Below are 14,615 nucleotides of genomic sequence, written 5' to 3'. Positions count from 1 at the left end.
CTCCTAAAATTTTCCTTCCTCCATGCCGGGAATTGGAGCTTTATCCACGTGATTAGCAGTGCCGCAAGCTACATGCAACAACGACGGTCACGCGTTCACATCCAGGCAACAATGAAATGTGGCAACGCAAAATGACACGTCACCGCGATAAAAGTTTAGGTTGCCATACTAGAAACTGCTGATTGCCGAGAAGCCCGCGGTGTAGAGATCATCAATCATTCAAATACGCTTTTCACGTCGCACATTCGAGGGTTGCATTCTGCGCCAGGTTTTCTGAGTACGACAACGCTGCCACCGAAACCTGCAACTCATAAGCACCTACGCTTGAAAAAAGCTGAACTATTTAAAATGCAGTGACATTGTAAATGGCATGCTTAATTGTGTACCCTGAGACTCAGAGAGCGAGAGACAGTGATCCCACCGTCTAGGCACGAAATAAAGTACGCCATAAATCTACCTCAAAGAGGTCATGAGCGATTTTACGTTTTGCTTTAACTGAGTCTCTAAGCTTTCAGACAAACAAGGGCGCAAGTAGATAACAACCTTAACTAAGCATACAAAGCAAACCACAGTCACCGCAGACGCAAAAGATGTGAAGGTACAGCATTATGCGCGTAAGTACGGACTCTCGTGTCGGTACTTCCTTAAGCTTAATGGCCGTGGAGAAGTTTCTTTTTCATGCGAAACCCGGCTGTAGGTGCTTTCCAAGGCGACTCTTGCAGTTCTCAGCCTCTGCTACGAGCTAGACATCTAATGAGCTCGCCGCACGCCATCTATATACACTCGAGGAAGTCGACTTCGCATAGCATGAGGCTAGGCTGCACGTGTTTATTTTGTTACCCACTGGTTCATTTTGCTAAGTATCAGATACTCCTCGACGGAACTCCCCCCCCCCCCCCCCCCCCCCCCCCCCCCCCCCCCCCTCCGCCATCAAAGTAATAAACCACGAAAGTTGGCTTTGCGTTCGACCTAATGAGCTGCGCGGTTTGAAGATTTGCCTACGTTACAGCCCGAGTATCATCAAGCGTTCTTGGATATGATCAAAGTGTGCTCGACTTTCGAAACGATGCTGTATTCATTTTTAACTCGTGCTCGCAGTTTTATCTACGGGCTCATACTTTACACAAGCAATGCACAATATGACAGTTTTCCTACAGGATACAAATAGCGATGCATGGTTTAAAGAGAACTAACAGACAATAATGCCAAGGAAAGTATAGGGGATGTTACTTGTAATAATTATGATATAAACGTGAAGAAATTAAAGTGGACGAAAAGATAGGCAGAGCATCGGACGCGCTATTCGAAGGTCGCAGGTTCTGTCGCTGCCGGTAGCAAGTTATCTTTTCGTCCAATTTACTTCCTTCACCTTTATATCATACTTACTACAAATAACATCCTCTATACTTCCATTGGTATTATTGTCTCTTAGTTATCATTAATATTGTGTCTAACAAAGAAAACCGAGCCCTTGAAGTAATCTTCTTTCCTTGATGTATGGTTTAGTACGTTGACCATCTCTGGGACATGGCGTCAGCCCACTCGAAATTTGACCTTGGTATGAGGTCGGCCTATTTTGACCGTTCATAAGTCTAGTCGGGCACGGCAAGGTATGGGCTTGGCCCAATCCTACGTTGTTAGGGCGTGCTGTACATTGCCTTGGCGCCCTCCTAAGATGGACTTGAATCAGCCCCAAAATTAACCTTACCTATTTCGATAATCAATTTAACCCACGTACAAAACCACTAAAAAAAGTGACTTGGTCAACCCTCGAAATTCGCGTGGCCCAACCTAAAAAGCTGACTTGTTAAGCAGTGGTCAAGCATCGCCTGACGCGGCTGGAGAGTGATTTCGCACAATAAGAGGTTGTTTTGCGGAACCAAGCAGTTTCTGAATTGTATTTACTTAAAGAAGACCCAGTGAAAAAAAATGAACACAACTCCAAATATAGTTGGACAAAGCGTCCGAAGATGTCAACACCATTGTCCGTCAAACCACTATTTCGCAAACGCCTTTGCGTACATCGAAATACCGGACACACACATACACACACACACAGAGACAAAAAGAACTCCCTAATAAATAAATAAATACGGCGAAAAATTTGAAGCACCAAAGTTGCCTGTTTAAGATGTTTTTTCTCGTGCCACAGGGTGAGAAAAAGCCGGTTTCTCTTCTCTTGCAGCGTTTCTTGATTGAGTGAAAGCACGTTCGTGTATTCAGGCTAATTAGTTTCTTTAAGCGAGGACCCGCGTTTGTCAGAAATATAATCCAGTACAAAAAACAGCTCCCTCTACACTTCACTCGGGCATAGACTTGCAACAGAATAAGAAGACAGGGACCAGTAGGCATAAAGACATTTTCACCCCAAAAATATATATTGGACAGGAATTTCTTGAAAACCATTTCCTGAGAACATTAAAAAAAAAGGTATTCAGTGCTGGCTGTCGGCGAGTGATAGTTCACATATTTGAACATTCAATTTTGAAGCATCGCCGCACTCGTACTTTAAAAGGGGTTACCGTTGCTTTAGGAAGCGCGCAACTGTACACATAGTATCAACATCACAAGAGAAAAGTGATACATCCAAAGTGAACTCGCAGCAGATCGTCTCTGTATTATACGTTATCAATGTACTTCGTGCAATAGATTTTCAAGCACATATACAGGACACTTTTCGTCGACTTCGGCCCACGTCCGGACTGTCTCGACTCGAGAAAACGGTGCTTTGCCAACTGCGGCTTGGTGTCACTTTCGCCAAATCTCTTGCCTTCCGAATCGGTATGGAAGACAGCGCTGCTTGCAACCACTGCGGCAGTGAATGATCTATACAACACATTATTTGTCGGTGTCCTCGCTACAGCGCGCAGAGACTGCTACTAGCGGCTGTGTTGGGCCGCCTTGAGGACAAGCCCTGTCGGAACTGTCGGCGCTAGGATGCCGACCCGAACTGTCGTCTCACCGGAAATCTATTGAGGCCTTTGAACTATTTGCGTGGCTGTGGCCTATTGGATAGGTTATAGTACTCCTTCTCCGCACCTTCCAGTTGTTTGTTTCTTTGTTCTCGCACGCATGCTCTTCTCTCCGCTCTTCTTTTCATCTCTGTACCCCCTTCCCCCTCCCCCTAGAGTAGGGCAGCAAACATGATGCTATAATCTGGTTGACCTCACTTAATTTCTCTCAGTGTTTATGTCTCAAGCATACCCGTCGTGGTGGACTAGTGGTCATGGCGCTCGACTGCTGACACAAAGGTCGCGGGATCGAATCCCGGCCACGGAGGCTGCATTGCGATGGAGGCGAAATGCTAGAAGCCGTGTACTTAGATTTAGGTGCACGTCAAAGAACACTAGATGGTGAAAATTTCCGGAGCCTCTACTGCGGCGTCCATCATAATCATATGGTGGTTCTGGGATATAAAACCCCAACAGTTATTGTCTCTCAAGCAGATATGAATTTGAACAATGTAGACGCGTAGCTTGGACATATACAACGTGTTTTCTTTATCTTAGTGTGCGTTTTGAGTGTATGCATACATTTTCTTCCTTCCTTAATATCCGACGCACTTGTCCTTGAGACATTCGCTCTGATAATTATAAACCTAGAGGAATTAACGGATCAATACACCAATATACAATAAAACAATGAGAAAATGTCTTTCGGGTAGTCTTAGGCGAATGTATAAGGAATCCTGTGATTTTCGTTTTCTCGGGAGGTCTGAACAGTGACGAAAAAAAAGTGCACAAGCAGTCACTGGATCATTTTACCAATACTCAATCTCCTTAATCAAACACAAACTATCGCTCGTCGGATCACGAGGCAGTTAAAGCACATTTGTGCTTTTTAAGGATTACGGGCATGTGCTAATGCCTTTGATTACTGTAAAGTGCCACCATAACATACGCGTCAGCACCGTTATTCAACATTTGCTTCTTTCCTTCCCTCATATCTCTCTCTCATCTTTCCACTCCCCTTTCTCATTCAGCCAGAGTAGGGTAGCCAACTGGGGATGTGTCTGATTAACCTCCCTGCCTTCTCTTCTTCCTTCCTTCCTGGAATGAAGCTTTCTAGAGGTGAAATTCAGTACATCGATGAAGCAACTCACCTGCGATGAACAGCTCGACGGCTGCCTCGGTTACGGTCGCACCGGCGTTGGTTACGTTATCACTACGGTACGACACGTTGCAGACGTACTGTCCAGTATCGGATCGATTCAGCCGGTTCAGGAGCAAAGCCGGTGGGTCGCTGAGCAGCGAAAAGAACGCCCTGCCCGTCCATGGTGGCTGCTTCCAATGAGCACCGTCCACTAGTCCAACACTAGCTCCCAGCACAGTGACCGACGGTGGTTCTGGAGCCACCAACGCGTAAACCTTTTTTGGTTCCATGTGGTTGTCCCCACTTTGGGGTAGGTAGCTGGACAAGTTGAACTTCACGTCTGCTACGCGGAACCAGACGACAGACACCGGTTCCATCGACGTCATGTTGATGGGGCAAGGAAGTGACGTCTGTTCGCCTTCCAGTAGGCTTAGTCTCAATGGCGAAGGAGGTGACGGACCCAGTCCTGTAGGAAAAACAAGCGAAATCGTCCCGTCCTGCATTTTCTTTACGAAGAACCCAGGAACATAGAGCTTCCTAATGATACGCTAGAGGGAGATGTGGCGCTAGTGTCTAAGGGAACTGCAACACATGACGATTCAGCCAGCATAGGAGTCATGGGTAGTACGTAGATTTACATAAGCTTCGTTCTTTCGCCTCTGTGGGGCTCCATGTGGCCTAAAACAGCCTTGTCGTAAGACAAAGTTCAGCAACAGTTCCGCGGTCCCACTTCACCACCCTGAATGTTTTAGGCGGACCAGTTCAAATGAGCTCACGAGGTTCACAACGAGGCATTCTTTTGTCAGAAACAAAAGTCAAAACATGACAATAAACATAGCCACAAGTGCGTTCTATGCCTCAAGCGCGTAGACTGGGCAAATCTATGTACTACCCATCATTTCCATGGTGGCTGCAAGATTGCAGCGTCACATTTCCCTCTTATAAATATAGTAGGAAACACTATGCCTACGAAGGGAAGCTGTGTGACCATGCTTAAAAGTTTCAGCGAACGAAAGCAGTGACGTTCGGCTAGTTCTTATCGCAGCGTTGCAGCTAGTGTTCGCTATCCATTAGCTGTGACGTAATCAATCGTGCAACCCTTGGGCTGGCCACGGTGACGGTTGATAACTGGGGTCAACAATATACATGCTTACTTCAAACACGGGTGTTACAGTAAAATAATCCAGTCTACGAGCAGGAGTTAGCATTCGCTCTAACGCTCTAAAGGTACCTGAGTTCTTCATCCCACGAACTTCCATAAGTGCCGGCTAAGTCATATTGAAAAAAAAAGTTACCGTTCTTGAACGCGGCAGGTTTGTCGAGTGATATGTCGGTTTTTCTTTCTTCGAGAAAGGGCAAGACCACTGGTTTGCAGAGACTTAACGGCATGTAAATTAAGATTTAGTGATGACATTGCTCTGTTATGTTGGAGGCGGTGGGTTTGATTTTGAACTGCTCCGTGGCCGCATTTCCACCCCTATTCGGGCAGAATAAGAGAACTTCGGTTAACCCCTTCAGACGCCACCTGGAAAAGCTGCCTGTAGTTGCGTCAAATTTAGACAGCGTAATTTTAAGTCACTCGATATTGATTTGCAACAAATATAATGTCATAGTACCTTGACTTATGTACCCTGCAGCAATTGTACTTAATTAAATTGGGATTAAATATCTGTTTATCCTGAAGTTATTCACGTTCTGTTTTTCCATAAACAGAATAAAATTTCAGGCTAGAAATATGGTGCCCATTGGTCTTCTGTTATGTTCGTTTTGAGCAAAGAAAAATAATACTTTGGACGTGGGTCATGGAAAGCGGCGAGTCGAACGATTCGTAGAACATGGCATTACCTTCAGCAAAGTGTTGATATGTAACAGTACACTTCAAATGTAAGTTAAATGAAGGCACATTTATGACGCAGGTGGTTCAGTTTATCCAACCCTTACTGTATCGTGCTCTTAGCCACTAATCGACGCAATTGTGAAAAACACGCGGTGTATACAGTCGTGTACAAAGCGTCTGAAAGGGTTAAAGATATCCGAGAACTCCACCGCGACGATCGATTATATTCCACGGCGCCCCATTATACAGCTTGACTCCTAAACAGATGTCGCTTTCTCAGAAATTCTCAAAATTCATTTTTTATCAAGTTCACGACTTTCTCACTGGCCGGAATTCTGACCAGCTGGCGCTAACGACGTGAAATTCCCAGCAACACTGGCACGATACACAAATGACCTGGGCTGCATTAATTACTGACTCTTCTTATCGGCCGAGGTGAGCGTGCGGCTGATGACGTCCTAATTCAAAGGTTCATTAATTGCTTTTGAATAAGGTTTCAAACGTCTGAATAATGTTTAAAAAATATAGAGTGTCCCACTACAAAGAACAGGTGTTTGTGGGATTAAAGGAACGTAGTCGCGAACGTTGCCAGTACAACGACTTAAATTATTGTCCTTGTAGTCCCCAGCATTCTTTCATTGATTCCCAGCTGCGAAAGGGCATGGTTCTGGTACAACACGATTAATAATGGAGCAACGGTGTGATGCTGCGTATCCGATTTTTTTTCTACTGAGGGATTTAAATACAACTTCTTCAAAACCGCGCAGTCCACGTGTCGAAAGGTGATGACCCCTTTTGAACAAGAATAAATCATATTCAGTTGAATCACAACACGCAGATGCACTGAACGCAGACCTCGCAGAATATCTCTTAAAGGCGGTGTTACCTCGGATGCCGTCCTAATTACTGTCAGTAAGTTCAACAGCAAGTCATTGGCCGAACAATAAAATGCAAGTTAGTAATCTACGACGCTATTGTAGATACTCTAGATACTGCCAAAGCATACCATGCGTCAAGGCGCTTTGTCAAAGGCGCCTGCTCATCCTTGGCGTGTTAGATTGAAAAGGTTCAGTTATTGATGCGCGTTACGGCAAGTACAAACAGTGACACTCGTAGCATCATTCTGCTTGTTGATACTTTTTTTAAATACAATAGTCTTTCTTGGGATACTTGAACGCAGAAATTTCGTCCCGTCTGTCTGTCTGTCACACGATTCGGCCACTTGGCTAAAGTTTAAGCACTTGCTGAACGCCCAGCCATCTTGAACTGGTAGCTGCATTCATACTTCTGAACATTGTCGATCAAAAAGTAAATATTACGCATATCTGAGGCGCAACATCAATACGTAAGTATTAGGTGGTGCGTTCCTTTACTAGATAATACATGGACACGTAATTCTAAAGACCCCAGTGTTTCTTAGGCTGCGCTGAAAATGCGACGCTATGCACGAAAAAGACCTCTGCCGACGTATGGTGCTGCCACCTGGCAGTGGCCCTGGGAACAGCATCACGGGTGGCCGCGGATGAGACCAGGACTCATGTAGTATGGCTGGCAGAAGACTATCGTCTGTCGACGACATTTGCAGCGAAGCAAACAGATGCGCGGCAATTTTTTTTGTTTCTATCACTTAATTCATAGCAGATAAAGGCTTCGGGTGCTGGAAATCCTAACACGGGGAATGTCGCTCGATGCCAACGTCTCTACGAGACCAGCGACTTTCCTAGCTCAAGAATTCAAAGGGAAATTCCATGCCATAAACTTTCCGCGTATGGCTGGCCCAAAACGCTTCTTTCGTTCCCCAGCGCATGCAGTAAGATTCTCGACTAATGCGATTCAATGCTAGCACGAGTGTCTGAGCGCTGGCTATGTTCTGTTTCTCAATATTGCTCAAAATGCGACGTCGTTCACGGGAACGCCATCTGGTAGACTATATATAACACAATCTCCTTTAGCAAATATTCTTCAAAGTTTAACACAGAACGTTTCACTACAGTGATCGCCCGAGGCACGCGAAGGATCAGCGAAGTTTTAATCCCTGAAATGGTTGTTTCGCCCGTTGTCACGTATACAAGAGACATGCGCCGATTTCGCTGAGTGAGGGAAGCCGGGAAGTGAAGCCTATAGCGGGATTTTGCAGGTTTCTCTATACATCATTTTGAGTAGCGAAGTTATTTATGTCGTAGAAGAGGTGAATCTCTTGAACAAACAAGTTGTTTACGTTGTCGCTGGAAGAGCCCTTACGAAAATGCCATATATGGCTCATATACGAGGTAAGTTAATCTTTATGATTTTGTTGCAATTCAGCACTGGGAAGAACGTGAGAACCACCTTCGCAGATCAGTTAATAATAATATCTGGGGTTTAACATCCCAAAAGCACGATATGATCATGAAAGACGCCGTACTGGAGGGCTACGAAAATTTTTACCACCTGGGGTTCTTTAACGTGCACCTAAATCTAAGCACACAGGCCTCAAACATTTTCGCCTTCATCGAAAATGCAGCTGCCGCAGCCGGGATTCGATCGCGCCACCTTCGGGTCCACAGTCGAGCGCCATAACCACTAGACCACCGTGGCGGGGCACCGCAGATCAGTTATGTATTCAGGGTGACACAAGGTGAAACAATTATCGCGCTCAGCCGCGCAATTAACTAAGATGGAATATTGAGCTTTTAGTGAGTGCAGCAATCGGGCATGTTTGCATTGAAAAGTTAGAGACAGTCGCGTTTCTACGCAGTTCCACTAGGATGAATTCTTCTACCAAGTCTGTGCCCCGAGATATCCCGCTGCAAGGTTTAATTGCGGTTTGCATGATTAGGCATGCGAGACGGTGAGGATCGGCGCAATGTTTCCCCCTGATGTGACGAGTAGTCATTGCTTGCTAGCGCCTACCAGTAGAAAAAGGGTAACCCTTATAATCTTTGCCTATACCTTCGACTCGTCGTCAGATTAAACGCCGCACGCAAATGCCGCGGCACATCGGGGAGGAGCTTTGCGCCAGTGCCCACTGTCTTGCATGTATAATTATGCAAACCGTAATTAAACTTTGCAGCGGGATATGTCGGGGCACAGACACGCTTGAAGAATTCTTCGATAGAACTATGTAAAAACGCGACTGCCTCCACTTGTTCAATGCAAACATGCCCGCTTCCTTCATTCATTAAAAAGTTCATTATCGAATCTTAGTAAATAGGACGTTTGACAGCGATAATTATTGTCTCACTTTCTCAGAAAGCCATAACGCTTAATTTTGAACACCCTGTATGTTTTATATATGGCCATATATAAATTTATATAATGTCATATAACGATCCAGTAAACCAATATGCTGTCATATACGACTACACATAAGCTCATGCACTTCCATATATGGCTGTACTTACATGCACATATGAAATCGTATAAGGAGCCCGTAAATGTAGATGTTAAAATTAGGCGGATATGGACATTTATGACCCTTATATCCCATATATGGTCTTGTTTGACATATGCGACCATATGCGCCACATTTCGATATGTCCACATATGGATTTTTGTCAGTCCATATATGGCATTTTGTAAGGAACGCTTTGTTTTTTCTTTTGAATAACCATGCCTGCGCGAGCTTAAGAAACGCTCAAGCATGAGAATGTTGAAGGCTTGCGCAACAGAGGATGTCGGTATACTAACAGCCCGGACGTGTCTCGTATCTCAACGGGAGCACAAGTGCAGTAGAGGTTTCCGCATACGAATTCATAACGATCAATGGCAACACAATATGCGACGAGCAAGAAAGCAGTTTGTGGTGTTCCCGATAGGAAATATTGTAAACAGTCCGAACATTGCATTTCTTACGTAATATTTACACTCTTTTCCAAATGCCGCAGAAAGAGCTCAAAATAAGCACCGTCATCTTATCTCATAGCTTATTAGAATCTTTTTAAAACGCAGAAAGTGTTTTATACAGGCGAATTGTAAAAAAATTTAAAAAGAAAACGTTGACTTTCAGGTCAAAATCGATATCTATTGACACCAAAATAATGTGGATATGTTTTCGAATTAGAAAAAAGGAAGTTCGAAGAATCAGTAATTTATATGTGACATTTGATGAAACAGGTGTAAGCTCAATACAATAAATATGACAAGTCCACTATAAATTAAGCGCGTACAATCTCTAGTAAATATTACGGTATCGGTGTGAGGTTTCCTCTTTTGATGTTGATATTTGTTATGCGTGATTATTCTTTGTGAATACCAGAAAAATGAGAGTTATTCTTGCTAATCAGTTCTTGCCCGAGGTAACAACCTTCGTGAAAAATGTGTACGTAACAAAAAAAAAATAACTGTTGACGAACCATGGTCAGTTTACAGCTTTCTGCCCTCGCCGAAGGCAAGCGAAGTAAACACACTAAAGTCCGGTCACCTTAGCGCGGTCGTTTGGAAGCGACAAAGAATAAGAGATGGTAGCATAAGATTCAACTTGCGAGGACTTACCTTACTTTTTTTGTTTTTTTTTGGAAGCAGACCGGTTGTTTTCTATAATAGAAAGACACGCTCAGCGACTGCAACCACTGAACAACCTCGTTGAGCAATCTTCGCACGTCAAGGAGCTGCCTCTTTCTCAATTCAACGACTGTGGACTCTTAGTTTATAAATAAATACCGGGCAAAGGCACCAAGATCTCTGGGATAGGTTGTATGTACACTTCTTTTTCTCTTACGTCATTCTCGCTGCTGAAGCATACACCTAAAACGATCCCAGCATAAAACAGGAAGCAAAACGAACACCCGGAAATTTCGAAGTTCCTGCCGGAAGAAGTGTAAACTCCGAGGAACACTGAACAAGATTAAACTGCAGGAGTCCTCTGTTAGTGACACAGAAATGACTATAAATAAAATGTGCTTCACAAGTTCTCGTTAAAGAGGAAGTTTGTAAACGCAGCGCACAGCTAGTTATGTATACTGCGCTAGCACAATATAAAACATAATAAGAGAAAAGCAAAAAGTCAGCTGCAAGTACCTCCTCTGAAGAACACAGTAGTTCGAAGAAGTGCTGACGTTCAAAACCTATGCCTTCAGGGCAAATGAACTGCTTGATATAACGTTTATGGCTTTGGGCTTAGTAGCGCAAAAACCAACACGAAAACGCAACGCTGTTGGCTTTCGAGAAATAGAGAGAAGATGCTTGAAGTTCCAGAGCATCTTCTCGAGCTCCAAGAACGCTGGCAAGGCCTTGAAGGGCTTTACGGCAAAGTGGTATTGCACTTCAAGTTGCATGAGCTACCAGAGAAAGAGGAAGGGTGGTTTTGGAGCTAATTTCCACAATTTTCTTTCACGTAATACTTTCCAGGAAAAAAGAAAGATTGTGCCACGACCACGTGTTTAGAGTCGACATAGTTTTCTTTTTAAACATGTCTGATATTTCGACGACAGTATTTAACAGCGTCGGGGGTAATGACGAAGCTACGATTTTTCATAGCTGATTCGTTGTTAAGGTATTATGAAACTGCTCGCTCAGTTGCATAATTTTACTCATTTTACAGTATTTCGTGGAGTACTTTGTTCACGCACGCTTGCTTTAGAGCACAGAAACCACCACTTCAATACAGATAATTTAAAACTGATGTCGTGCAGCCCGCCATGGTTTTATTTTTTTTTGCTTAGCAGGACCGATTCAAAGCATTCTTGCTGCCCCGTTTGTGCGGGTTTGATTACAGCCACGCGTTTTGAGGGAATACAGAAGAGGGAGAAAAGTTCTACTTCATTTGAAAATTGTGAGAGTTGAAAAGTTTCCTTGATGAAAAGAATGAAGGTGATCATTAACAGGATGGCTCGCCCGCCTTTGAATTCCTCGTCCCCAAGCCTATTCTTCCGTAGGGAGTTCCGTGCAAATGAGCCCACAAACGAGCACATCACGTGCAGCTGCCGTGGAACGACGCGAAGAGCGTACAATAGTTTCAGCTGGTGAAGCCGTAGAGGTGAAACTCATATTGGCATACCTGGAGGACAGAAAGTTAAATTACTTGGTATAGGGATTCGTCGTGAAAGAAGGCGAGGTGCGCAGACACCGGCACAAGATTCTCTGGTTCTCTTCTCTCGTGTCTGTGTGCCGTACTGTTTCATGACAGCATACCTGAGAGTCTAGTGAAACGAACAATTTATGAGACAAACCTTGGATTGCGATTCCCGTATTACCACTTAGTTAGAGTTTTGCTGTTTCAATCCCGCCAAGAAAGAATCTGTGCTTCGAGCATGACTCTCGGCGTTGGAATTGAATGCATCACAAGTTCTTAGTGGTACGAGCAACGAGTGACACTCCTGTTTTCCTTCCAAGTACTGGGGGTCGAGCACTTATTTCCGGTTTTCCGAATATCCAGTAAAAGTTTTTAACAAATAAAATTTGTACGAAATAGGTGGTTCTGCTTCATGTTCAGAATTTTATATTGGATATATATGACATAGGAGCATAAGTGTACTTAAGACGACGGCCAATTAACTGTCCAGATAATTAACCCAAATTATTTGGATGAGTTCATTGAAAGGACATACGTAAGCGTTTCTTCTGAGCAGGTGGGAATTTTGCGGCACGTGGCGGAGCACATCTGAACCATGCGCTCCTTTCTACGTGGCCTCTGTGATCCACTTCGGCAGTGCAACGAAGCACAAAGTTAACACAAAAACACCAGGGAACACGGACAGTCGCGAGTGTCGCTAATGGACACGCAGGTCAAGGTTTAAGGTCACCTCCAGTTTTTTCTCAGCAATGCGTAATACTTTTGCTCCATTGTCGCCACTACTAAAGGTCAAATGAGCGAGGAGAATAACGTAATATTGCAGCAGATCCCATGCTTCGTAGGAATTGAAGGAAACGAAAAAACAGAAAGAGCGTTAGAGCTTCGCCTTCAAGAGTAGAACGTGATAGCGTAAACGGGTCACGTGCGCATCGCCTTCTGAATTGCCAGCCTGGCTTCGGTTCTCGGTGGATGCCTCAGCCGTGCCGCAAGGAAACGAACGTCTGTGCGCGTAACATATTGGCTGTTTCAAACTATCCTAGAATGCCTACTACAAGTACAGTTGCGAATTACCCACTACGGCATTATTCTTCCTTCTGCAAATCAGCGAAGGCCCCTCTACGCGTACGTAAGGCAACATGCGAATCTACGCAGCTGCTCACTTTGTTCATGCTTTTGCTGATGATGATGATTAAATATGTCTGGGCGTTTTATAATGGGTGGGCCTTTAAAACACCCACTCGTTGCACAATTCGCATGTTTTGACAATTGGCGCGATTCGACGCTTCTGCCAGCAATATTACATGCATTAAGGAGACGCCTCTCACTACATGACATCCATATAGTTTTTTTTTTTCGAAGCAGTTTCAAGCAACGGTGTGGCTCTGGGGTAGAACATCTGCTTGCCACGCAGACGGCCTAGTTTCAATTCTCACTCTAACCGAAGATTTTTGGTATTTTATTTGCATCTTTCTTGATTTTTGGAGTCGGAGTCGGTGTCGGCACCGCTCACAACCAACCGTGCCGACACCGACTCCGACACCGTAATTCCTGCGAAACAAGTTCTTTAACACTATCGTGTTAAAAATCTGACGCTCTTACACGCGAAGCGCTGATTTATGTATTGAAGAGTGAGAGCTGGAAACATCTTGTTTTTTTTCAGGAACACCACTGCCATCTAGAAACTTTTTTATTGCTAATAGTGCCCTTATCTTTCCCGAAAATTCACACAAATTCGGTCTGCGCTATTCTAATGTCACAGACTACGAGAAGTGCTCGTCAATTCTCGTTCGAATATCGCAAGTTGTCAGGAAAATCTACCACGCAGCTTAAACACGTGATCCCGTGACTTCATTCTCCAACTTCTTCGTTTGCACCAATAAATGCGGCGTTTACGGCAATAAATTCGAGGACAAGGCTACTTTCTGCATGTTAATAGAAGTCCTTCTTTAAGCATATACATGCTACGTATGTAAGTAAAAATTACTTTTTCAAGCCCATGACGTCCCATTTGCTAATAACAACAGGCTTGAAAAATAATTGCGTCTGTGGTTGCTCGCCGGGTTTCATGAGGTTAAGCTACGCTTCGCGCACTTAACGACCTCAGATTAAGGCCGCGTTATAGCTAGAGTCACAGCTCTATAGCTTCCGGCTAGGCCCCGGAGATTTCTCCCAGCATTGCTTAGATTTGCTGAGGCACGGCTTGTCGGGACTTTATCGACTATCCGGTTTTCTTCAGCAAAGCTGGTTGGTTCTCTGCTCGCAATATCTGTTGATTCGGCAGAGACCGAAACCAGGGGATGTGCAATCAGTTCTCGGTTAGTCATTAGCTTAATGAGGGTGGGCTGTATATCTTCACAGCGATATACAACGCAATACGTACACAGTATACAGGCAATCAATAAATGCGGTACCACTAAAAACGAAAGTATACTTGTTACCTTTGGCAACGCTTTCTGATAATCATCGGAAATACGTCAAAGCATTCTGTGTCGTAATAGTGGTGTATAAACTAGCACACAATTACCGTAACTGGCGGCCACAGTGGCTCGGGGGCTATGGCATACTGCTGCACAGCTGGATGTTTTGGATTCGAGTCTCGACACTCATTAGGTGAATAGAAACGCGCTCGCGCGAGAAGTTTGAATTGCTTGTTAGTGAAGGCTGCTTGGCGGAAGGTTATCCGGAGTCCTTTCC

General features: G+C 44.3%; 1 protein-coding gene across 1 annotated transcript in view; it reads right to left on the bottom strand.

Annotated features, from left to right (window-relative positions):
- LOC119376379 (hemicentin-1-like) overlaps window positions 1-4,556 on the bottom strand; it is a 42,653-nt gene extending 38,097 nt beyond the window's left edge. Inside the window, exon 1 of the mRNA XM_049411408.1 lies at window positions 4,103-4,556. Within this exon, the coding sequence (XP_049267365.1) occupies window positions 4,103-4,478 (376 nt within the window). The 5' untranslated portion in view covers window positions 4,479-4,556. The remainder of the gene's footprint in view (window positions 1-4,102) is intronic.
- Between the last annotated feature and the right edge of the window lie 10,059 nt (window positions 4,557-14,615).

The sequence above is a fragment of the Rhipicephalus sanguineus genome, unplaced genomic scaffold (assembly GCF_013339695.2).
Source record: "Rhipicephalus sanguineus isolate Rsan-2018 unplaced genomic scaffold, BIME_Rsan_1.4 Seq1183, whole genome shotgun sequence".
In the NCBI taxonomy this organism is placed as follows: Eukaryota; Metazoa; Arthropoda; class Arachnida; order Ixodida; family Ixodidae; genus Rhipicephalus; species Rhipicephalus sanguineus.
This window is presented reverse-complemented; position numbering and strand designations above follow the sequence as displayed.